This window comes from Erpetoichthys calabaricus, chromosome 3 (assembly GCF_900747795.2).
Source record: "Erpetoichthys calabaricus chromosome 3, fErpCal1.3, whole genome shotgun sequence".
In the NCBI taxonomy this organism is placed as follows: Eukaryota; Metazoa; Chordata; class Cladistia; order Polypteriformes; family Polypteridae; genus Erpetoichthys; species Erpetoichthys calabaricus.
Genome location: NC_041396.2, coordinates 267,629,142 through 267,655,357, shown reverse-complemented (window position 1 = coordinate 267,655,357; position 26,216 = coordinate 267,629,142). Strand labels below are relative to the sequence as shown.

The 26,216-nt window shown below is 38.2% G+C and overlaps 1 protein-coding gene across 1 annotated transcript; it reads left to right on the top strand.

Moving 5' to 3' along the window:
• Positions 1–591: 591 nt before the first annotated feature.
• On the top strand, positions 592–22,569 carry mepceb (methylphosphate capping enzyme b). Its single transcript, XM_028798225.2, has 4 exons — positions 592–3,085; positions 7,115–7,333; positions 11,794–11,920; positions 21,755–22,569. Exons 1-4 carry the CDS (start codon positions 1,475–1,477, stop codon positions 21,808–21,810), a joined length of 2,013 nt encoding a protein of 670 aa, XP_028654058.1. The 5' UTR covers positions 592–1,474; the 3' UTR covers positions 21,811–22,569.
• The last annotated feature ends 3,647 nt before the right edge of the window (positions 22,570–26,216 follow it).

Genomic DNA, 26,216 nt, shown 5'->3' with positions numbered 1-26,216 from the left:
CTTACTAAAATAATGTATAAAAGGAAAACTACTGTTTCCAGAATGCTCTGCTGAACTAAAAGGACCCAGTTTGCGAGTTACACGTGATGCTGCAACCCAGCGCCACACGGTGAAAAAGAACACCTTCCCATTTATTACAATAATCTGTGTATCATTTCGGTGCGATAAAATATTTTAATTTTAGTTGCAAGTTAACTACTTCTGCTGGTGCTAGTGAATACAGAACTAGACATAAATCTGTAACATGGTTGAAGGTTGTTTACACGAGCCGGGGTGCCCTCCGCTTGTTCCTGTTTTCGTTGAACAATGAAACTGGGTAATACGTGAAAACATGTCGCGTTGATTTGGACAAAAAATAACTTTTAAAAATGTACAAATATTTTTATTTGATCAGTGGCGGATAATTCAGTTGTTTTCCGCTACAATCTCAATGTATTTTTAAACAACACTGGCGGAATTTGAGGGCAGCCATGTGTCGAGAACTCGCCCTCCCCCCAGTGTGTCACAATTGGTGAACGTTCGAATGGGCGAGTCGTTAGAACAGTCAACTTGGCCCATTGATTGGCCACGTTAGACGTCGCTCAGCCTTCCCAGGGCTGCTTGAACGGCATATAAAGCGAGCGGAGACGCCAAGCATAGTGCGAGAACCAGCAGCTCGAGCTCGTCTTGCGAACTGGCTTAGGAGTTTACACATCACACACTTTCTAGCACACACATATATACACACGCACACACTCACTCTTCGAGTTGAAATTTTAAGAATTAAATCAATCGAAATTTACATTCTTCGGGGGGTGTGGTCGGTTAGTTACTTTTTGGTTCGTATAATACTTTTTATTTTTAACTCGGCGGGAGGCGCTGAACTGCGTCCTGTCAGTTTGGATTTTTTAAATTTTTTTTTTCGTGTTCTTTTGAAAAAGAGTGTCTTTGGGAGGGGGCAAACACAAGCAGCTTGGCAAAAGGAAGGCGGAGAAGCAAGCAAGCTCAGGCTCTGTGTGTCTGCGTGTGTGTGTGTTTTTCGTCCAGAGGTCCCTGTAGCTCATGAAATATGCATGAGTACGGCGACGTCTGACGTAGGAGGCGTGTTACTGGGAGAGTCACGGCTAGGGGAGGCGGGGGAACGCTAGGCACGTTAAGACACGCACAGAAGAAAGGGGGAGGGAGTTAGCATTTAGGGGGACGAGCGGAATACGTTGCCTTTACGCAATAACAGGCAAAGGCACATGCCTATAGTAGCAGCAGACGAGCAGAGATTGTTAAACTCGGCCAGAAACTGCAAGTTTTTGCTTCTCCCAAATTGAAGAAGGAAGGAAGGAAGAGCGTCAGCTGCGTGTGGCTAGTCTATGGACGTGCTTTTGTTGACATGCTGGAGGAGGAGAAGAGAGCACTGGGAATGCAGTAAGAAGAAAACTTCATAATGTTTTACACGAACTTTTAAACATTCTATCCATGCCTCTTGCAACAGTTCAAAATAATGATAGAAATGTCGGTGGAAAACAATACTTCAGTGGAAGGCAACGCGGATTCTGCTACATCACTACACCAATGTACTGGAAATAGTCCCAGCCATGTCCCATTACCTGTGGAGTCCATATCGGGAGAACTGATGGACGATGCCAATGTTGTTTTGACAGCTCGGTGCATTAATAATAGCAATTCTATTGAGAATAAGGTTGAGCATGTTGAAGCTGAGAACACCATGGGACAGCTTTACAGGCCCAAGAATGGACTGCAGCAACAGCAGAAATCAAATAAAAGGCGCAACAGTGTCAACATTGGCTTCAAGCATCCTGGATTCAAACGTCGCCGACGAGCCAACTCCGAATGTGACCCAGTTTTGCCCACTAACTTTCTATTGGGAGGTAACATTTTTGACCCCCTGAATCTTAATAGCCTTTTAGATGAAGAGGTCAACCGGGCCCTAAATGCAGAGACCCCGAAGTCCTCCCCACTGCCTTCGAAAAACAGAGATCCAGTGGAAATTTTAATTCCCAAGGACATTACAGATCCTTTGAATTTGAACTGTGGTGGTGGTGATGATGGAATTTTGGTGTCACCAGTGAAGGCCGGAGGAGGGGGCAGGAAAAGGCATAGGCATCGGCACCATGGGAATCCTCCACATCAGCTGCCAGGTTCTGTTACCAATAATGTTCCACCAATAGCTACATCAACGCAGGAATCTGTTTTGGCTCTGAACAGTCATTCATTGGATGTGTCAGTTGGTGAAAAATCTTCATCAGATGCTGCTTGTCCGATATTGAACCCTCCATACCTGAAAGAGGAAAGCATGATCGGTAGTGCAGTGGACCTAGCTGGGGAGACACCACCATCATTTGAGGGGCCACAGCCGTATGAACTGAATACATCTATTAATTGCAGGGATGAAATTGTGCCACCCATTCTTCCAATGTCAAGTGTCACAGATCAAAAAGCATCATCAAATTTAAATTCTTCTCTCTCATCTGTCCCTGGTGGTTCTGTAACGTGTGCCAGTGTTAGGCATCGCAAGCGGCGCAGAACTTCAAGCAAATCTGAGTCAGTGCCACCAATTGGGGGGAGTAGCAAATCAAAACAAGCAATAACTGACAAGAAAGAAACCCCAGAAAAAAGCAAGCCACAGCAAGGCAGCAAGCAGTATGGCTCACAGCCTTTATTCAAAGACAAGCAGCGCAAGTTTCAGTATGGCAACTACAACAAATACTATGGCTACAGAAACCCTGGCTGGTGTGAGGATCCCAGAGTTCGAGTGCTGAAGCCTGAGTGGTTCCACGATAAGTCTGTTCTAGATCTGGGCTGTAACACAGGCCACATGACGCTCTACCTTGCCAAAAACTGCAAGCCTTGTAAAATTGTAGGAATTGACATTGATACTGGATTAATCCATTCTGCTTGGCAGAATGTTCGTCATTACTTATCAGAGGTTGTGCAGCCATCTTCAGCAAAGAAAGGAGAAGACCACGAAGGGACACCCAAAAAGCAGTTTCCAGCATCCCTCACTATTTGCAGGGGCCCAATAGCACCACCGCCTATTGGCCAGCTATCAAGTTCCAGCAGAGAGTTCCCCAACAACGTATCATTCTTGCGGGTGAGGCCATAAAAGAAATGCATGATGATGCCACATGTCACTTACTAGTTGTGGTCTTTATGCATTTTTGTGAAATTTGTGTATTTTTGAGTAATTATTTATATATAAAAAGTTGTTCTTGCCAAAATGCTTAAGTAATTTCTCATTTTGTGTTACAAATTACTAATATATGCAACCGTTAGAACATCTGCTGTATTTTATCAGCTATTTTTAGGATAAATGTGTTAACTTTGATGTCCTTTTTTTAATAACTTAACACACTATCTCTTACAGTCAGAGCAGCTGCACTGTTGGGTTATGTTTTTATGTATAATTTGTTCTTTTCTTTTTTACAGTCAAATATTCATACATTTGCAGTTTAAAACAGAGGAAATGTGGGTAGATGAAACATCCTTTATGTTAATTTGTGACACTTTCTTTTCCTAAACAGGCTTTTTTTGGTATGTAGGTGTCCAACATAGTCTTTCTTTCTGTTATGTAAAGTCTTTTCTTTCCTCTTTGTTGTAGAAAGCATCCCTGGTAGCATCTGTTAATGCTGTCTGGATTGTCTAACATTTTCTTTCCCAAGATTATTTTTTTCCCCCAATATGAAGCTGTTTAGTTTTCTGTTTACATATATATACACAAAAAGTAACCTGTATTGTGTTCTCACCCCACATCTTTTTTTTGAAGATGGGTCTTCCAATTTATTTTACTAGGAGGAAGGTCAGCTGATTAAAGCAGAATAACAGAGGAAATGTGAAGTATATGAAAAAAATGACTCCTTTAGTGCTGCATGGTCATGAGGCCTGTAGTTCATTTAGGCCTGTAGCGGCAGGCTTGCCTTGTCAGGGGAGCTCTAGGTAAATTGTAGTGATCAGCAGCTTCACTATGGGTCTTTCTTTGGTTGTACTTGCTCAATCTTTGGCAGATTTAGGAGTCTTGCAGTGTGCACATCTCATATTTAATTATCTATATGCTTTAGTGACAGTAAATTTAAACTGAGGAAACTTCCCTTGAGGTTTATAGTCACATCGTAAAATAGGTTTTTGCCACTTGTACAGGAGTCTTCATCTCTGAAGTTCAGAGTATTGCACCCATACATGTGAACTCATATATTTGTTGAGGCTGAAACAGTATAATGTCTCTTTGCAGTTGCTTATACAAAATGATCTATATTTGCATATTTCAGTATTTATCAAAAACATTGTCGGCCATGTTAGTATACTGAGGCAACCGACTAGGAGGGGCTGAAAGACACTATCCAGGTGTCTAGATGCATATGCTTTATGTGACCCTTGCTTGGGAGGTTATATCCAGAAACTTGTGTGCTTTATTCCAGCCTGTTAAAGGTTGTTATTATATAGCACCCACTACCAGTCAGTCATGTCAGTGAGTAGTTTTTAGTTGTATGGAAACTTTAAGTGTTGTGTAGTGCAGTTATTGGTTGATTCTTGTAACTTAGCAAGGTATCTTTTTTTTTTTTTTTCTGTTTTTGATGTGTATAGTACAAGGGTGTTGTACTGTGTTAGCCAATATGGATGATAAAATGACACCTTTTATTGGCTAACTAGAAAGATTACAATATGCAAGCTTTCGAGACAACTTGGGCCCCTTCTTCAGGCAAGATGTAATACAGAAACTGGAATTCCCTGTGCTTATATAGACACTAGGACAGAAAATTCCAAATCTTTGTGAAATGTACAGTGTTTTTTTTTTTTTTTTTAAATAATGGGGGTTTGTTCTTGAACTGTGTGCTTTGCAGAGTGCTAGCTTTCTCTCAATTTTATAATAATTTAATTTATGTAGTGCCTTTCCCATGCTCAAGGCGCTTTATAGATGTATACAACTAAAAAAAAAAAAGTATAATTGTACTAAGTTGTTTTTATACAAGATAAACAAAACTCACTATGCACTATGGTTTTTATGTTCTCCGGCAGCCTTTTTGCTAAATTGGCCTGTGTGTGTGTTTACCCTGTAATGGACTGGCACCCGGTCCAAGATTCCTGCCTTGGGTCCAGTGTTTGTTGGGATAGGCTGCAGCTTCGCTGTGACACTGTCCAAGTAAAGCAGATTTAAAAATGGCTGGCTAGTTGTTTGTTTTTTATTTAATATATTTTCTTTCCGAGTCTGTATATTTTCTGTGTTTGTGTAATATGTACTCCATCAAGTTGTATGTATGCTCACATGCAATACTATACATGCATACAGAATTAAGCACCCTTACTGATTGTAGTAAATATTTTTTCTATTACTAGTGGCGTTTTCATTTTTGTAGTCTTCTCACAACTGTTTAATTTTACTTTTTAATGAGTAATTTCTAATTTTATTTATATTTTAAAAATACCTTAATACTCATTCCAAACCAACTTTGAGCAGCTTAACCACAAATGTTGTAGTATGTATCTTTATAAGGGAACCTGTGCATGAATCCCAGTTAGTGTGTGTGGAATTCTGCAAGAAGCAGGCTGCATTGTGGCAAGCAGCATGCAGGTGCTTTATGGACTGCTCTGGTCTGATTTGATTTGGATACTGTGCTGCATTCTGCAATTGAGCCCACATAGAAAGGTCCTATAATAGCTTCTGCAGTAACAACAACAACAAAGGCAGTATACAGTTTGTTTGCTGTGAAGCAGGATCATATTTCATGGAGGGTATATGTGTGTGGATAGTGCACTATTGTTTTTATAATATACTACTTGGAAGAAGTGTTGGCCTTTTCTCGCGCAAACTACAACTGCTCATTTTCTTTGTAAAATCTTGGAAGCTACTAGGCACCACAAAAAAAAAAAAAAAAATGGCATGTGTTACTAACAGGCTTGAAAGATCCAGTGTTTGGTCATAGAGTCTTCTGTATTTTTCTCCTCACTGATTTGGAATTTAGCATTTGCTGTCTAGTGTATCACTTTGGCTCTTTCTGTTTGTAGTGCTCTTTTCTTTTCCACTCCTTCTTAGTCAGAAATGGGCATTTCTTTGGCATTGTTTCAATACGGAAGCTCACAAACTTGTGTGTTGTGTTGTTTGCTCGCCCCCCAACCCCTTTGGTGCTGTCAGTCTTCTTGCAGAATGAAGAAGTTAAGAAGTTCACACTTGTTTTGCTCTGTAAGATCATGCGTTCCTTATTTTTCTTTCAATAGTGCAGCCTATAAAATGTATGCCTAATGCAGTGTTTTTTGTTTTTGTGTGTCACCTACCTCTTCTTGAAACTACAATAATATAGAAGAAACAAGCAAAAGAGTTCGTCATTGTGACATTTAAACTGTCTTCCACAAATAACAAGACTGCTGTAGTTTGGCTAGTTTTAATTCCAGTTCACTTCAGTTTTACTTCTCCCATTGCAGGTGCATGATTTCTTTTGTAACTTTTGCTCTGATGTATCCTTGGACTTACTACGCTGTTAGGCATTGCACTGTCGTGTCATTTGTTTTAGGAGGACTCTAGTTAAAAGATGAGGTTACACTATTGCTAAGTTAGTATTAGTAAATAACTTTGTAAACGCAAAAGTTTTATGCTGTGTTCTTATTTAACCACTTGTTGTAAAGGATGACTGGTTTTCATTAGTTCAATGTTGGGCTAAACTACAGACAACATTAATTTTGTAGACTTGAACACTAGAAAAGGTAGGAGTTAAAATGTTGCCAAGTTAAATCGTGCAGTCTGAGAAAGGAATTCTTGTACTTGCCAAAGGTGAGTAGTCCACACAAGGATAATTTTAATTTGTGGTAAACAGTGCAGGGATCCTTTTCTTTGTGAATTGTGCAATCATGAATCTTAAAATATCAATTTTCACACATCTTGCTTAAGACTTTTTTTTTTTTCTTCTCTTGTAATAATGCAAGGTCATTCCCCAACACCCTCTTTAGTTTGTATCCACTCATGTATTGTTTAATATATATTGAAGTATATATTGAAATGTTTTACACCTTGTTGCAGATGTGAAATATTTCAGCAACAAAAGCATTTAATTACATAGCACATTTTCATACACCAAAGTATCTCAAATTGTTTTATAATAATAATAATTTGTAAAATATTTTTCTTCTTGTCTAGGCAAATTATGTACTCCCAAATGATGACTTGCTGCAAACTCAAAGGCCAGAATATGATGTTATATTGTGTCTGAGTATGACAAAGTGGGTTCACTTGAACTGGGGAGATGATGGCCTCAAGAGGCTATTCAGGCGAATCTATTTGCATCTAAATCCTGGAGGCGTCTTAATTTTGGAACCACAGCCCTGGTCATCATATGGCAAGAGGAAGAAGATCACTGTGAGTATCTGTTTCACACAGCTAAGTGAGAGTGGATAGAGACACCTGCTGCTGATTTGTTTTTGAGAGCCTCTGGCACAAGATGAGTAAGGACCAGGTTGTGCAGTAGACCTTCTTTTTTGCAAGCTAAGATTCAGAAGCTTTCAAAGAATATAGTAAAGGATGGTATACCGAATCTTCTACAATATATTTTTCCAGCCATTTTAAACCTTACACCATTATTTTTCTCACATTTACCATTAATAGAAGCTGAGGTAGTACAAAAAGTAGACACCTTTCAACTTACCCCTTGTATGTCCTTTAAATCTAGACGTCCATGACAAGTTGTTCAGGTATAATTGGGCTTTATGTGGATGAGTAAAATAGGAGGATCTCTTCTTGCTGAGTACATAAGAAGTGGGCAGATAACAAACCTTGTATGAATTTTTTGGAAGAGACTCTTAAATATCAAAAAACAGTGTTAAGCTTTACAGAAAAGGAGCAAACTCTCCACAGAGATGAGTCTGCACCCTTTCCCCATCACACCCCCATTCATATAATTAACCTATGCAATATTAAGCTGCTTACATAATTGTAGCATTTTTTTTATTAACTAATCTTATCCTTCCTTGTACACATAGTGAAACTAAAATCGTACATAAAATTTTTCGGTGTATTTCCAATGCTTTATGGTGTTCATTTGAATATATTTAAATGTAAATTATATATACATGCCTTTATGAGGAATATAATGCTTATGAGAAAACCATGATGTTTTCACAGGTAATTATTTGCATTACACAAACTGAATAACATTTGGTTCTCTTTGCCAATAAATGTTGCATTTTAATTAACCATTAAAAGTGAAGGAGGAGGAAAAAAAATCCAGTGACCGTATTTTGTCTCTTTCATATGCAGAGAAGTTAGCTGCTTCTCTGGTTGATTTTGCGTTTTACGAGATTGTGAATGTGACACCAGCAAAGAAATGACAGATTTCAATGACAGAAACAAAAGCAGATTTTGTTTCAAAGCATCATGAATATTTATAGCTGTTGATACTATATCAGTTGTCAGCCAGCTGTTGTATTTATTGAACTACTGGTTTCACTTAGCATTGAGTGCAACAGTAGAAACAATCTGCCCACCTCTGTAGAGACTGGTGTTAGGAGGGGAAACCATGTACACTCTGGGAGAATCTGCACATTCCATGCGAGCAATGCTTAGGTGCATGATTTAAACCCAAGATATTGGATTTGTATGCAGCAGCACTGAACACTACCTCCGCTTTCTGCAGAGGGTATCTTTTTGAACAGTTCTGTTTGAATAAAAGAATCTGCTAAAATCACTTGTTGGTTCTTATAATGCAGTAGTTAGGCCTGTGACAATACACTTTTCCCAAGTTAAAACTCCTATTGTGATTCAGGCTTCATGATACAATGATGAAATTTTTATAAAAAAGTACTGTATGTTTACTTATTAGATATTCATTAATCAAAACACTGCTAAATAAATTCATCACTGTCTAAGTACACAATTCATCACTGTCTTAACTACACAAGATTTGATGCAAGTTTTTGTAGCTTTCTTTTTTCTTAAATATTAACATAATATTCATAACAAGTAACATGACATGTTGCATGTTAATCCACACTTGTAAGTAACAATCTCACTAAATGCTGTACAGAAAGACAATGACCTATTCATTCAAATTTTAAAATTTTTCATTTTGTTTTCTTGGTTAACATCAAACACTGCTCTAACAATGGCTGTCCTTTTATTTCCTCCTGAATGCCTTACTTACCCATTAGCTGTGAGTCCTGACTAGATAATATGTAGAACTTCTAATATTTCCTTTTAAGAAAAATGAGAGAGCCAGCTCTCTTTATGAAGCGGAGACTTCTCCGCTGTCATAGTACTCCCATTATTTATCGGGGTACACACATAGCAGTGATGGATGTATGATTTGGTCAGAAAAGCACACATTGGGAATTTGACTGCTTTCTTTCCCATTCGTGCTATAGGACTGCTGTGTTGAGCAGTGCAAGCTCCACCAAAGTACAATACCTTCTTGCTGTAATCTGTTCCTGTTTCTGAATTTGTATCAGTGCAGGGTATATCGATTTGTTTTGAGCACTTGTTCTGGCATGTGCGATTGATGAGAGTTGCTAGTTGAGTGTATCATGAGAACTGTTCCAGGACGAGAAATTTCTTTGTTCTCAAATTGAACTATATTGGAACTGGCAATCTTGTGGATGTTGTTCCTTTATGGACAGTGTTACAAATCATTGTACTAATTTGAGGATTCGACTCGCTACATTTAAGCATGCACTAGATACTTCACCTGTTGTCCTGGCCCATTTTCATGTACAATGATGCCTCTATTGAATGAATAACAGTTCTGGCAAAGTGCAGTCAGTCTGACATTATACATTCACTTAGAGCTGGCACTAACAATTTTGTAAACTTGATGTATCAACTTTTTTGTCAATTTTAAGCGATTTAATATATTGACTTATTTTGACCATGTTATACAGGTAGCACATGAATGTGTGCTGTATTTAAATATTGGTTAATTGTATATGTAGAATTTTAAAACATTACTATATTAAAAATGTAACTCTTACAAGAAGACAAACGACAACACTGTTAACTGTAAAATAAAAGCTTACCAACATAAGTTGAGGTCAGCAGTGCAGTGTAAAACAAGACCAAATAATTAGGTTTTGGGTTCTTTTAGTTATCGGAGACATCAGTGTTACAATGGAACCATTCTCATGGATCATACTCATTTTATATCTGTTTTTTAAAATCCACTTATTTATTATTTATGCCAAATATACCTATGATTTATTACATCAACAACAAAATTTTATTTATATAGCATGTTTTCATACAAATAATGTAGCTCAAAGTGCCTTACAGGATGAAAAAAGAAAAATACAAAAAGAATAGGCAAAGAATAAAGTAAGGTCTGATGGCCAGGAGGACAGAAGAAGAAAAAAAAATCTGCAGGGGTTCGGAGGCCCTGAGACCTCTCCGCCCCCACTGGGCATTCTCCCTAAAATAAATTATCTAAGTCACTCCTCGTGGTTTTCAGGCTTCACATGGAAGAATTGGATGATGATAGTCATGTAGACATTTGGGGTTAGTACGGATTGCAGAGCCATGATAAAAACGATAATTGAATGCATATACAGAATATCAGCGTTGCACTAAAATGAAACTATGAGAAAGCCATGTTAAAATAATGGGGTTTTATGAGGTTTTTTTTTTTTTGTTTGTTTTTGTTTTTTTAAGTGCTCCTCCATACTAGCTTGGTGAATTTCTATTGGTAAGCTATTCCAGAAGAAGGCCACCTCGTCACTTCTTTTGAGTTTAGCTCTTGGAATTTTAAGCAGGCACTCATTTGAAGATCTAAGGGTACAATTTGTAGTGTAAGTTGAGAGGCATTCCGAAGTATAGGATGGAACGAGATTATTTAAGGCTTTGTAAACCATAAGCAGTATTTTAAAGTCAATTCTAAATGGCACAGGTAAGCAATGTAGTGACATCAAAACTGGAGAGATGTGTTAAGATTCTAGCAGCTACATTCTGCACTTGTTGAAATTCTTTACCTCTCTCTTGACTTTTAAGCCTGATAGATCATGTTTATTTCTAATACCCTCACAACTTTGAATGCTGTGGGGAAGACACCACGGTGTCCAACAAATACATAGACTTTACAGAAGTTGCAAATCATTATTATTTGAAAGAGATAGGAAAAATGGATTCCTTACTTCACCAAGAGAAATAAGTGTTTTGTTACAATTGTAGTCGTGAATATTGTAGATCTTTTTTTTTTTAAAAAAAAAAAAACAAAAAGGGTAGGTGTCTGGTAATGTCAGTGACTCACAAACTTGTTAGTTACTGTTTGTAAATAATTTTATGTATACAAGAGTTGCTTAAAATTAGGTTGAAACTAATTTGTCCCTGTGGTACAACATTAAGAAAGGTGACATTTTATATATTGTCTTTTTGCAGTGGATCTACATTGCTAAATAAACACCAAAAACAGTTATTTTGATTCAACTGTCCTAAAACTAAAAATAAAACTACATGCACTTTTTGCAGTGAGCCTCAATTAAAAGGCATGTTTATACTTGGGACAAACAGGAATAAAATTTTGTAACTTCCATTCGAAATTAAAGGTTTTTGGCAGTAGTTGGTTTTGTTTGATAATATGCTTGCTTGGTTGGCCAAACCACTATTTATAAAATAGAGCTACTATGAAAGTGATTACAGTTTATTACATTGTCAAAATGTTGAATCCCATTACTCAAATACAGTAAAGTTTGCCTGTTATTCTCTGTGGAGGGGGGCACAGCTTTCATTACCTTTTTAATAAAGTTCCAATTCTGAATTGTTCTTATTTGTGCCATCATATGTATAGAATTGTGGAGTGCTTATATTAATATTGGTGCCAATATTTTCTTAATCTACAGGAAAATATCAACAAAAACTATTACAACATACATTTCAAGCCAGACCAGTTCACAGCTTATTTGATATCTCCAGAAGTTGGCTTCTCCAGTTATGAGTTGATTGGGACACCACAGAGCTCATCCAAAGGTGAGGATTCTTTTTTTTTTTTTTTTTTTTTTTTTTGCACCTTTTAGAACAAGCATTATCACCAAGCAAATAAAATTGCTTCATCTCCAGAGCAACTAAATGACCAGCTCTACAACATTTTTTTTTTTTGTTGTTAATTTTTTATTGTTGGGGGTGGGGGAGAGTTTTGTTCTCTGGTGCAACTGTATGCTGTGTATGAAACAGCAGTATTGTGTTTATCCAAGTACCCCAACATACTGTTCACAGCTTTGCATTCTGTGCTGTTGATCTTTGTATGTTTATAAAGGAAAGAACATTATTTACCTTTTCATATTTACCAAACCATCAACAAGAAGCAGAAAAAGTATTGCCCCACCCTGTATAGAAGGAGACTACTGCCAGAGTCGAAACAAATCTAGAATTTGGGTGAATTTCTTTTACATGTGCTGCATTTAGCATCAGAAAGGTACATTATATATGAAGCACAGAGAAGAGGCAGAGAAGTAGAAGAATTTTCACCTGACAATTAATGACTGGGTCATTAAGGTCATAAGGTCAATCAGTAGCTGCTTGCCATTTACATTTATGGTTGCCATTATGGTTTAGGATTAGTAGTACGATTTACTGTTGTGTTGGTACATTACATCCAGCTAATGGAGAAAGAAGACAGTTGACCAGAAATATTGCATACAAAGGAATCCGTATTCTTTAGTATCTCTACTAAAGACTACAGATTTACTTTAATACAACCCCATCTGTAAAATAGACAAATTAATAACAAAAATGAAATATGATGGAGTAATCCTCATTTGACACTTCTAGTAACACTGTGGTGAGGCACACCATGGGAACAGAAACTACTAGTTCTTTTAAAAAAAGAAGTTCATGTTGCACTGGAGGTGCTTTACACCTACTGGTCCTGTTTCAATTGAATAATCACTGTAAGTTAGCAACGGATGATCCACAGTTAACAACAGCCCATAGGTGGGGCCTGTACGGAAGGTGAGGGTGGTGAAGGAACAGGAGTGGAAGGTCAGCTTTTTGTCGTCTTCAGAGAAGAACCAAAAAAGGAAAGTGTGTTATTGTTAGGCTGAAGAACCATAATCAGAGAAGGGGGAAAAATGTATATTTTTTTCCTAAGTAACTTTAAGTTGGTGGAAAGAGTGAGTGAGGGTGAGGCAGCGAGGACCCACCAGGAACACATCAGACAGGTTGTGAGGTGGAATGTGCAGATCTTTACTGGGAATATGATGGGCAAGACGTGAGGTAAGTATGGTCCTGAAAGCCAGCATTGGTGATGGGGACAGCTCTTGGGAATAACATTGGGTCTTTGGGAGTGCCAGAGTGGAAGGGAAGGTAGAGCAGACTAGTACAGTGAAGAGAGCTAATGATGTGTGGACTGAGCCCTAGAGTGGTCATTATGGGTTGTCTCTTCAGGTGTTATTTTTTGTGTGTGGTGGTGTTTCTGTTTTCCTGGGTTTGTTTAGTTTGTCTTAAAAATTGACTCATTTTAAAGCACACTTAATTTGTGTGTTTTTTTTTTGTTTGTTTTTTTTTCTTCTTCTTTTTTGAGTTTTTACCAGTTTATTATTTTAAACTGGTTGGAGTATTTTAATGATTTTATTTATTGGACTGTTTAGTTTTTTGACTTGAACATTTGCACAATAAACTTCTGAACACTTTTGTATGTCTTGCTTGCCACCTTGTCCATGCTCTGTTTAATGAACTACTATGGGGCAGTCTCCCATCTGAGTGTCAGAAATGTTGTGGCAAAGTGACCTCTGACAAACATGGGCACTATTCCTGCTCTATCCAGGGTTCATACAAGTCTTGGGAAAAAGTGGAAAGTCTTGAACAATTAGCAAACTAAAATCTGCTACTGAAAAGTCCTTGAAATTCTAAAAAAAAATTTGGTACTTAAGTCATGGAAAATATTAAAGTGAATTTAAGTACTCACATATCATGAGATAAAACCTTTGCTATTTTACCAACAGAACACCCAAATTTTACATTAATATTACATTTAAGAACCTTGGCATATTAATATAAAGTTTTACTATGCTGGTATAAATGTGTAGTAGCCGTTAGCCTGCACATTGAATTATTGCCGAGTTAATATTAAGTGGTTAACAGTTAGCAAGGTAAATTACATTGTGTGCATTAGACATGTCACTATTATATATCAAGTAGTCAAAATGCCAGGAAAGTGCCCGTTTAAATTGGTTGAAAAATGCTGACTACAAAGATTGGCTTCAACAAGACAAATCAAATAAGCACATGGCTGGGTGCCATGTTTTATGAAGAAGTTTGACATTGGGAATATAGGTGAGTCTGCTTTGAAAATCCATCTAGAAGCAAGTAAACACTGAGAACTGAAAAAGAGCAAGGAAGACGGTAATTCTGTTAAGAATTTTTTTTGGATATTTAGCAGGGCTATCGGCACATCTGACCAGTGACCTGTTCATGTGTCAATGGATTAGCTGGCCTTTGTGTTAGCGAGGGGTAGCCAGGCTAGTGATACTACTTCTGTATTGCCATTTTATTTTCATATGTGATGAAAAGTCAATGCCTGAAATCCTCAGGGTGTTAAATGTGGACTGGCATTATTTATACAAGACACATAAATACGTGGGCAGCCTTATTCAGGAAATGCTTCCTGATAGCGAGACTATTGAGAGTCATTCAGCGTGCATGGAAGCCCTTCCCAAGGTACACCTTGTACTTTTCATGCGCAACAATTTACTATTAAAAATATGCCCAAATATTTTTTATGACCATTTATTTGCCTAATACATATTGGGTTGCACAGTAAAATTTCTGTGCTTTTATGTGCTCTTTAACATGTTGGGTTTGTAAACGGCACCCTAACAAAATATGTCTTTTTTTTTTTTTTGGGTAAATGCTTTGTATCTTTTGCGTGCACTTACAGAATATTGGCATGAACCCGCTCTGTGCATACCACATGTATAATGGCACATTGCTTGTCAAACAAATGTATATCTGTTTTTAAAATGTAGTGGCCCTGCCTAGAATTACATAAATAATGCGTAACTGCACTTTTGCCAAGAGTTAATGCCATGAGCTTCAGTGTCAGGTTTTAGAAGTGGTCAGCAATTTAAAATAGGCCACATGTTTGACTTTGTATGTGTTCTTATTAGGTTTTGCTGTGAATATTGAGAAGTAATCCTGGGTTCTTGTGTGCTGGTTGGTACTAGGAAAGTCAAGTCCTGGAATTTGAAATCTACCGAAGTGTACAAACCCAGTCTATCAAACTGTTTTGCCTTTAGCAGAAACAGTATATTCTGCAATTCTAATATCACGGAAATGTGTGTTTTTTTTTTGTTTTTTATACTTTCCCTGTTCTGGCCTTGTGCCTGTTTTACAAAATGGGCATTTCTCTACTTTCGTTACACAGGTATCCCTTACAATTCACGAGGGTTAGGGGATACAAAAATCTGCAGATACCCCCACCTCCTACCACTGTATTGTTGACCACAAGCCTTACCAATCCCATGCAGTCTGATATATACACACCATAAAACATAAAATATGTAGTGTACTGTAATAGTAACATACCCACTGGTGTAGCTATAACAGTGACTTACAGACTGCCTGCTCATTTTCCTTGATGTACCTTATTGTTGACTCTTTGCTAATTCTGGACAGCGGCAAACAAGGTGAAAAACATCCACGGAGAGGAAAATAATTTATTCTCACATAACTCGTATTGCATAATCCACATGTCCGTCCATCACTTAGGTGTCTTCAGGATGCACAAAAGAACACTGAATTCATTTTTAATAAAAGTATTTATTCATTTTAGAGACATGGATGTAGTGATCAGAAGGATTTACATGTACTGTTCCGGTAATCCTAGTTATTAAGTATTTGTGGAAACCAATGGAGAAACCCAAAGGCAGTTAATTGGCATAAAGCTTTCTGTACTAGTTGTGGATTGACACTAAAGTGTTCATAAACATACCTGATACCCAAGAACCTTAGTCCAAATCTCATTGAAACATCTTGTGTCCATGTCATATTACAGAACTGCTAAATGATGAGCATTTGTTGATGAATTCATAAATGTAACATCCCTTAGACCTAATTTGATGGCATAACTGGGATCTTCTGTCTTGTGGATGCCCTACTTATTGAGCAGGTGGTTCAGCATTTGAGTCCTGTAGAGATTCCCTCACATGGGTGAAAGCAGGTACCATATTTTTATTGAAAGCTGAAGCAATATTGGTGAAATGACAGGAACTTCTTAATTAGTGGCCAGTATGCTGTAAATGATGACTTAATGAAAAATAAACAAAAAAATGTTAAAACGTCATGAGGACAGGTGGCTGAAATGAGGTTCTTTAGCAGAGTTGCAGGAATTTGCCTGCTATTAAAATGTGAAGAGATCGATGAATGGGTGGCAGTTTCCTAGAATGCACAGGGGTGTAAGGAATAGCATCATCTTGTCAGTCCTGTTTTGCCTGGAAATGGTGCAGTGTAGTAGAGGTTATGATAGCATATGTAAGGATGTGAAAGATGTGCTACCTACTGTACTTTCATCTGTAAAAGCATTTGCACTGGCAGTTTTGCTTTTTTTAAGCTGCAGCTCAGCTGCGTTTGTCCTGCCATGTTTTCTTTATTTATGATGTGTGAGGTGAATTGCCCCATGAATAGTTGGAGAAGTTTAAAAATGAGCATTAAATCCTAGAGAACTTTTGGAATGCTGCAAAAAAAAAAAAAAAAAGACTTCCATTTTTTTTCGTGCTATATGTATGTTCTTTTTTTATAAGATACTTTGTTGTCCCAAAAAAGTCAAATGTCAGCTCTGTCCTTTAGGCCATTTTTAGGGCAGCCGTGATCCAGATGAACATTTATGTTTCCTTGGCATGTGACGATACATTCTGTCCATGATGTAATTCAAAATGCAATTCGGGCATTTCAGTATGATTTTCCCACAATATGAAATGATCTTGAAAGAAGTGTATGGTTTTAGTGTCAAAAGGAGGTGAATTGATAGAGTTTAGAATTTAAAATATGAACTACTTTTTGGATATTCATAAATCGGAGCACTGCAAAATCAACTTGGTTCAGTGCACAATTATACAAGCGTAAAGTATTAGGAAGGAAGCTTTGTTGTTTTTTATTCAAATAACGTCTTAAATTTCAGTATGTTACCACAGTAACATAGTTTAAATTTATTTTAATGCAAAACCATCTAAATTTAAATTTACATTTATTTTCTGACATAACATCAAACATTTCTCCAAGATTGGCTATCCTGTTTACTTCCTTCTTGAATGCCTTACTGACCCATAAACTTAGTGGGTCATTGCTGGAACTGTGAGGGTCTTTATAATGTAACCTTTCCCTTTATGATGATGGTGTCAGTACTCTGCTTGAAGTCAAGATCTCACTACTTGACAGTATCCCCTACAGTTGCTCACTAGGTACAGACATCGCAGGGACGGAGGTATGGTTTGACCAGAAAAGCAAGCATTGGGGATTTTCCTACATTCTCTGTCCCCCATACTAGAGTATTGCTCTTGGAAGCAATCCAAGATCCACTGCTGTATAATTAATCTTTGATGTAATTTACCCCTATTTCTGAATCAGTGTTGGTGAAGCACTCGTGAGCTGTACTGACTGCAGCTTGCTGCTGCCAAAAGCAGCCAAGGATTATGATTCACTAAATTAAGTATGTGTGGCAAACATAACCTACAGCCACACACCACATTCGTGTACAGTAATGTTCATGTTGTGGAATGACAAGTTTCACCATCACATCATTATACAGAATGTGAACAATGGTTAGCCAAAGTGTTGCTGGGTTGGTGTGTTGTACCTTTTTAGTTCTAGTTTTCCATTCAGATTTTTAAATAATTCATTTTTGAAGACTTTTTCATTTGTCTTTGCGTTTCATTTCAGTCACATGATAATATCATACATGAGATAAACGGGCAATTCCGTATTAGCAGTATTTTGTATGGCGACAGCAATTAATATTTCTTGAATGATCTGAAGATGGGCACACAGTGTGCCTCTAAAGTTAGATTCTTGTAGTTTCTGATCATCTCTCATAAAAAATGATGGGGTAATCATGATTAAAAGCTATATATCAGAGTTTGTACGCATGTCTTAAATATGTTTGGCAGATTAAGAGCAATATATATGCTACAAACTTTGCAATGTAACATGCAAAAGTCATAACATTTTCATCAAATCATGGAAGATTATATATGAAAAACATGCCATATTTTAATATTTTTAAAAAGTGAAATATTTGAACGCATGCCAAGAAAAGTACCATCATAAACTATTGTACATACTTCACAAATGCAGCAGTAAACGGTTCTTTGCTTTATAGTTCATTGGAAATATTGGTCGTTGACCAATCTGAGATTATGTTGTCATAAAGAGTAAGCAATCAAGCAATAATGACACAGTTTCAGCAATACAGCAGCTGTTAACAATAGAAACGGTCATGTTGGCTAAAGCACTTGAATCACTTGAAACAAAATGTTACCTACACAGTGTAACTTCCATCCATCCATTTTCCAACCCGCTGAATCCGAACACAGGGTCACGGGGGTCTGCTGGAGCCAATCCCAGCCAACACAGGGCACAAGGCAGGAACCAATCCCGGGCAGGGTGCCAACCCACCGCAGGACACGCACAAACACACCCACACACCAAGCACACACACTAGGACCAATTTAAAATCGCCAATCCACTTAACCTGCATGTCTTTGGACTGTGGGAGGAAACCCACGCAGACATGGGGAGAACATGCAAACTCCACGCAGGGAGGACCCGGGAATCGAACCCAGGTCCCCAGGTCTCCCAACTGCGAGGCAGCAGCGCTACCCACTGCGCCACCGTGCTGCCCAGTGTAACTTTGATATTGGATTATTTATATATCATAACTTATCATAACACATACAATACATGCAGTCCCCGGGTTATGTACAAGATGGGGACTGTAGGTTTGTACTTAAGCTGAATTTGTATGTAAGTCGGCACAGGTACTTTATTTTAATAAATGCTATTGTTGACAGACTGTAACCAAGTGCTCTGCCAATGAATGATGGAGTTTCACCTCTCTGACCTTTTTATTATTTCTACTTTATTTTCAATGGTGATGGTTTTTCTCTTCTTTACTGTATCACCAGCACTTGCATCAGATTTGTGTTTCAGAGACACTGTTGAAGAGTGAAGAGAAAAGATTAAGATGAGCTCTTCTACACAGCACTGTACACGCTATCGCAGCAGGAAAGGCACCAGTCGTCAACACCTCTGATGTACTGATGAGACAACTTCCTGCTATGTACGTAATAGTACAAGCAGGCTTGCTATTGAGAATGAATGGGAGTAGCAAGGTTCACCACACAGTCACCTCCACTACAGTATGCAGCGTGCATCCGCCCACCGAGAACGAACACAGTGTGGCCAAAGGTGTGTAGTGAATCGCCCACCCCCATTCAACAGGCAGCCACCTGAAGCACACTACAATGCTATCCCCCGCTGCCCCGTTCACCCCGTTGCAGCATTTCCAGCCGCCCACCGAAAACGATTCGGAGGGAGCCGTGTTTAGTGGGCAGAAGGTGAAACGCCCTACACCACTCCATCCAGCCTGCGTCCACTCAGGAGCAGTAGCTGCAGCGGCGTAGTGGGCGGACAGCGAACCGCCCCATTAAGCCTCCGTCCTGCACACGATTCATAGCTGTGGCCCCAGTGACTATGGACCACGGGTCACCGCTAGCTTGCTGCCCGAGGGACACAGGGATACAGCGCGAGCAGCGAAATCGCACCCCTCCAGCCACTACTTGCAGTGTCCTCTGGCCAAAGATGATGGAGCAGCAGTTAATGAGGCTCATGCATCACAGCTGCGGCCTCGTTTGTAAGTCGTAGGTCGAGTGTCCGTAACCTGGGGACTTCCTGTAGTCTTAAAGTTGTGGTGTAACAAATGTAAACGAATACTCCACCCAAAAATGATACTTTTTTTTTTTTGTTATTTTATTGTTTTCTAGTTTGTGGTGATGGCTGAGAAAAAAATTTAATCTCAGATTTTCATACAAAAATGAAGTATAAGTGTATGGTGTATTAGAACTCAATAATGCCCAGTGCTGTAGCAAACTATGTGAAAAACATTCATTTAAAAATAAATAATGTCACGTTACTCATGGCACATGATCCGCATGTTTGTAACATCCAGTTGTATGTTCAAAACCTACAAAACCCATTCTTTTTTGCTGAAAAGCTTTTAAACAGTCCTGGCTAGCCAGTACATACTGCTGTGTCACACTACGCTTTAGGCACGTGCCAGAACTGTAGCTTCCGGTGTTTGTAGCATACAAGAAAAGCAAATGATTCATTAAAATGTGGCAGTTTTTGCCCACAATGATCATCATTCCTCTTGCTACATGTTTTCTTCCATGGGGAAACAAATGTATTTGCCCATCACACTTTTTCATACGTTCTCTGACTTCCAAACCAATGTTTGCTGATATTTCACCCCGAATTGGTTGCCATCCAATTTGTCTTTGAAGTTGGAAGTTAAGCAAAATGGCTAACACGGTACAACACCCTAGTACTTTTCTGAAGTATATATAAAAGTGTAGATTTTCTGATACCCCCATCACAATTCATTTTTCTTGATCTGCTTCACATTTACTTCAGAATAGCGGAAGACAAACAGAAACATGTTTCAGGAAATACATAGTTGCCAAACTGGCCAGTCAGAGTTGTAGGGGTCTGTGATGCATAGTCACATTTTTGAGGAGGTGTGTGTCGGGCTACGGCATAGGCTTGACACAAGTATAAATCAGCCTTTACTTCTAGAGTTTTATTATTGCACCTCAAACAGGAAGCCTAAAGCCTCATGGGAGTCGCTTTTTGAATTGAAGACTGGAATTCTAACCAATGAATGAGGTGTGCCTTTACATAGATAGAACTGTATTTGTCCTCAAGGGGAAATTTTGCCATTTTACAGACGCTCTTTAAATAAGCAAGTACATAAATAGTAAGTTCAGACAAAACAAAAAAGTGAGCTTCTATTAAAAGGCAGAGCCTGGAGTATTTATTTAATTGAAGTCAATCCCATGAGACTTTGGGTTTTCCATTTATAATGTGTGCCGATATTTCCAGACGCAACTATTTAACAACATTTTAGCAAAAAAAAAAAAAAGCAGGTATTTTGCACGTTTTTGAGCATAGGACCGAGTAACGGCCACAAGGATTATGCAACATTTTCTTTATTCTGTGCTATCTGTTGCACCATTTGCATTGTACAGCATTGGCCACTATTGGTTTATTTGATAAAACTTTTTTCTTTTCACCATTCTGCATGAAAAATTAGATTAAATGATTCTTCGTTATCACTACAAAAAAAAAATTGTACAGGTAACATTTTTAAAAACATTTTTGGATGCAGTGTTCATTTAAGCACTTGTTTAATGTATTTGTTAGCTGCAGAAAGTACTTTGCTCTGATTATCTAGGAAGAACCAGAGATACCCGTTACTTCCAGATCTTACCTAGCTATAATAACGTTTGTGTACTTGCCTCAGCTCCAGCTCCCTTTCATTGCCAGTTCAGTTTGGGGTATAAATTGATTGCTCTAAACACATTTTAGTAAGATTAGCAAGAAATGAAATGTCCTGTAACACTTGCCTCCCAGGATATTGAATCTCGCTCAGTCAGTGCACTCAAAAAGACTGTGCAGAATGAGTCTCATTTGATTTTAGTACAGAGTTGTCAGTCATTAAAGATGAATTTTAAAAGATCTCTGAAACTGTTGGGTTGAAGTGTTGATGATGTTTAAACTTACCATTGTTTGTTTGTTTGTTTTCTCTTTCAGGATTTCAGCGACCAATTTACTTGTTTCACAAAGGTCATCCATCTACTGAGAAATAAGACTTTGTTTTAATGGCAGTGATTATTTTTTTTATTATAGATATATATTTTTAAAGTAGATAAAAAGAATGGGATAAAAGTTTGGAAACCAGAATTTTCAGACTGAACACACCTTAACTGTCCGCCTTGTTTAGATCATTTAATTCTACTGAACATTTTGAGTCTTTCCCAGCAATGGCATTCATTACAATCAAGCAAAAAATGAAAAACAAAAAGAGAGAACTTCAGAAAATGGCTAAAGTTCCATTTTCCATGTCGGGAAGGCATTTACAAGGTTCAGCATTTATCCATAAAAAAAACTTGGGAAAGGAAGGGGGCCCATAATGTGGTGGATGTTTGGCCCATGTCTGTTTGACAGCAGAGTACTGGAATATAAAATTGTCACTCAGGATTTCAAGGCAGCAGGACCTGTTCGTCTAGCAACACCCCGCCTAGAGATGGAGAATCCTGCTAATTGTGTCACACTTTCTCTTGCTGATCCTGGTTATGAATGATTTTTCGGGGCTGTGAAACTAAAAGGAGCAGCTCCAAATGGCGTCCTCTCAATTTTGTACTCCATACTTCACGTTTTACTCAAGCTCCGACTGGCAGTGTACTTTAACTTGGTTCACTTTAAACTACCGTTTTTCTTCATTTAATTTTTTTTTTTTTTAAGAAGCTTAATTTTTTTCCAAATTCATTACTTTTTCATGTTATAAATTGTAGAAAGCTGACAAATGCTTTTGTTAAAAAAAAATAAAATAAAAAAAAAATACTGAACTAGTTTCCAGGGTACATTTTATAGGGGAAGGGTAGACCTGCATGTTTTATGCTTGAGTATCGTTTTGTCACCCCATTGCATCCTTTCACAACTGTCAGAATGCCATGTTCTAACAAAGTTCTTGGGTGAATTTTTTTTTTTTTTAATTTATTAAAAACGAAAGCCTCCTCTGCTCAGAAAACCACTTTTCAGGAGCATGAATCTCGAAAGGCCAGCAAAACAACATAACTTGACCATCTCAAGTCCACTTATCATTTCAGGGATGATAGGGCGTCCTAGCCATACAGAAGCAAAGTTAGAGGGGAGCAACATTCCAGCAGAGGATTTACTTTATATTAGACACCTACACTCATAAAAGACCATTTTGGATTCACCCGTTAACACACAGTGTCTGTGGGGGGATGTAGGTAGAAAACAATGAAAACCAAGAATGTGCAAACTCCAGACCCAGGCTGGGCAGGAGCTTCAAAGCTATGATTCTGGCCCTGTGGTGAAGTTGAGATTTCTTGTTTGAAATGATTACATTCTAATAAAGAGCACTGTATTGATTGGTGATGTCAAAAAAATGTGCTGATGGAAGAAGGAAATACAATACTTGGGCTATAAAATGTCCACATTTTTGCTGAAGTGACAACTTCAAGTAAGAATAATAGGAAAACAAAAGAGTGCAACAGCAAAGACTACAGGAAAATGATACCAACCACGAATATGAACAGTTGTTTTGCAGTCCTCCAGTGTCATTGACTGCTACTTACAGCCACCAGAGGCTGATTCTGCACTGGTCAGGTGGCATCATGCTGAAATCGTTGGCCATTTTCAGGCAGCATGTTCTGACCCAGGACATCTCAGAGGTGTACAGGTGTTCATGTCAGATCAGAAGGCAGCACCTCCACACCAGCATTCATTCCTGAGGACAGGTCACCTTCTTGTAAGGACCGCAGCATGGAGCCTGTCCCCTCACTGTCACACTGATATGGTTACTCCAAAATAACCTCTTGGCTGAACCAAGTTGTGTTGGTTTGCAAGTGACATGATCTTGCACAGTCATCTGCTCAGTTATATTTTGTTCTAAGCTCTTCACTTGTGGTGATCAAATTTGTAACCTTTTCCTGTAACAACCTGTTCCCAAACAGTCCACCCCGGGCTGATGTTTACTCAATTATGTTGATGTTCTTAGTAAGAAATATGCAAATAAATGTAAATCTGTCCCCTCTGTCTTCTGAAACCTTTGGGACACAGCAGAGCAGCTTAATTCACATTTGTGGGGTAGGGCTGACACATGACATTTCCACCTTCAGCATCTCCGTACTTCTGGTGACGTGTGAAGCATTAAGGGATTACCAGAAACTGTGCAGGTATGGCCTTTGACCCACTTTGAACTGAGGCCTTTAGAAAGGTGACCAGATCAGACATTGCCTGACCTGGAACAAGCAAGTTAAAAGTACACCTGATGAGATTTCATATATTGAGTAAGTTGTACTGCTGGTCTGAGGACTAAAACTAATGGACAGTTTGTGACAGTATTCTAGAAAATGGTTACTTTTTTTACATCATCATATATAAATCCACTCATGGAGAAGGGACATGAACAGGCGCTTCTCAAAATACAAACTGTATCCGCAAGCATCCATCACTAAGTAGGCAGGTGAGCAGTAGAGCCTTGACTTGTTAAACCCCTCCGTGGTGCAGTGCACAGGTCTCCCACCCCTGCCTGCAATACGCTGAAGCCACGCAGGAGGACCGATCAGAGGGCATACGGTGGGGCCAGTTGGGGTCCAACAGGTGTAGTGTCTACCTGTTTTATCAGATTTGTTTTCTTTTCACTTTGTTCTATGAAGCTTTGAATCATAAATGTTATAAAAAAATAAGCTTCCATGTGAAAATATGATTTCTACATTGTGCAGGTTGGTCAAAGTGCCAGTTATTGTGCTGAGAAGTGACCACCAAGAAATATATTTATGTGGAAGATTGTATAAGCCTCATTCTGACACAAGAATGATCATGAATTAAGTTTTTGTGACAAGTTGTCAAGTGCCATATTTCACTAAATAACAGTCTAAAAGCATAAAACATGATCATGCATGACAACTATTAAAGAATCCATTGATCCACAATGATGTGTCTCTCAGCAGATTAGTACATTTAAACAAAGACATCACCATGAAGAGCCAAGAACTGGAACAAACTGGGGGCAAACACAATGATGTGTCTCTCAGCAGATGAGTACATTTAAACAAAGACATCACCATGAAGAGCCAAGAACTGGAACAAACTGGGGGCAAATATCAATAAAGGCTGGAACCAATGTAGACACGATGTCACCTAGAGATTTGTCTAATGAAGTATCATATAAAGTATATAAAATATATCATAAAATATAAAGGACCGCCCACGCCATTCTGTTACAGTAAGCTGCTGGCTATGAAGTGCATACATTTCTAGAAATCGCCGCCTCCTCTAAAAGGTTTTCATCTACTTAAACCTTTTCATGTTTTATTCTTTTACAACATTGAATCACGGGTTTAATTAGTTTTTTTTTTTTTTCACTAATCCACAGTAAAAGGCTCTAAAATGTTAAAACTGGTCTAATGTTACTGCAATTATTAAAAAGTCTGAATTAGCATAAGATACCCTAATTTGCATCTTCATGAGAAATTTATTTCATGAGGTAGGAGAACTTTATGCATGAGAATAATTGCATCAGATATCTGAAATATTAAAATGTGTTCAATTTTAACATCTAAATATTTTCAGTTAAAATTTATTTTTCATGTACTGACGGAGGTGTAAAGGATCAAAAAGAACAATCACTGACTTAAAAATTGTTTAAAACAATACCCCAAAATTTGTCATATCTAACCATCTGGGAGTGGCTCTTAGAGGGCTAAGACCACCGGTAGACATACATTCAAGATCAGCAACCTCGAAATAGCATAAAATGACACTCCGCATGATTATATTCCCAATGCTCATTTTTTTTTTTAAAGCTTTGTGAAAAGGAGTAACTTTGACCCATCGTATTTCATTAGGAGTGAATCGCTGGGGTCAGTTGATGTGGCATGATCATTTTTTGCTAAAGAGTAAACCAGTGCCTTCATCATAAGGGTGTAATTTTCTACCCAAAATTTGATCTAGAAAGTTCTAAAAACAAATTTTATTTTGGGTCTAGAGGGACAAAATTGAGGAGAACCTCAAAAAGCTTGATGTCTTGCTGGTCCAATGGGAAATACGAGAGGTCAAAATGTCGGGACTATGACCTTTCTGTAGGGAAAATCAGTATGTTTATTCAACGACCATGAATTTTAATGTTCACAAAGCATTTCTATGCCACGGATCTCTACAGTACAGTAGCTGACTTGATGTCGTCATCATTTTCATTTTGTCTCACGGAAGTGAACCTTCAAATTGAGGAACGTGGTAGAAACTGGAGGCAGCAGAGGAAAACTGAGTGCCATTATGAACAATGTTGCACACCCTCTCTCTGACACACTAACTCAGGACTTTCAGCCAACAAGTCATTCAGCAGAAGTGTGTCAAGAAGCACTATGGGGGCTCCTTTATACCACTACATCTGCATAATGTATGACTGTGACTGTGAAGTCGAGTTTTTCTTTCATTTTAGTCATTCTGGTGTGTGATCAGACCG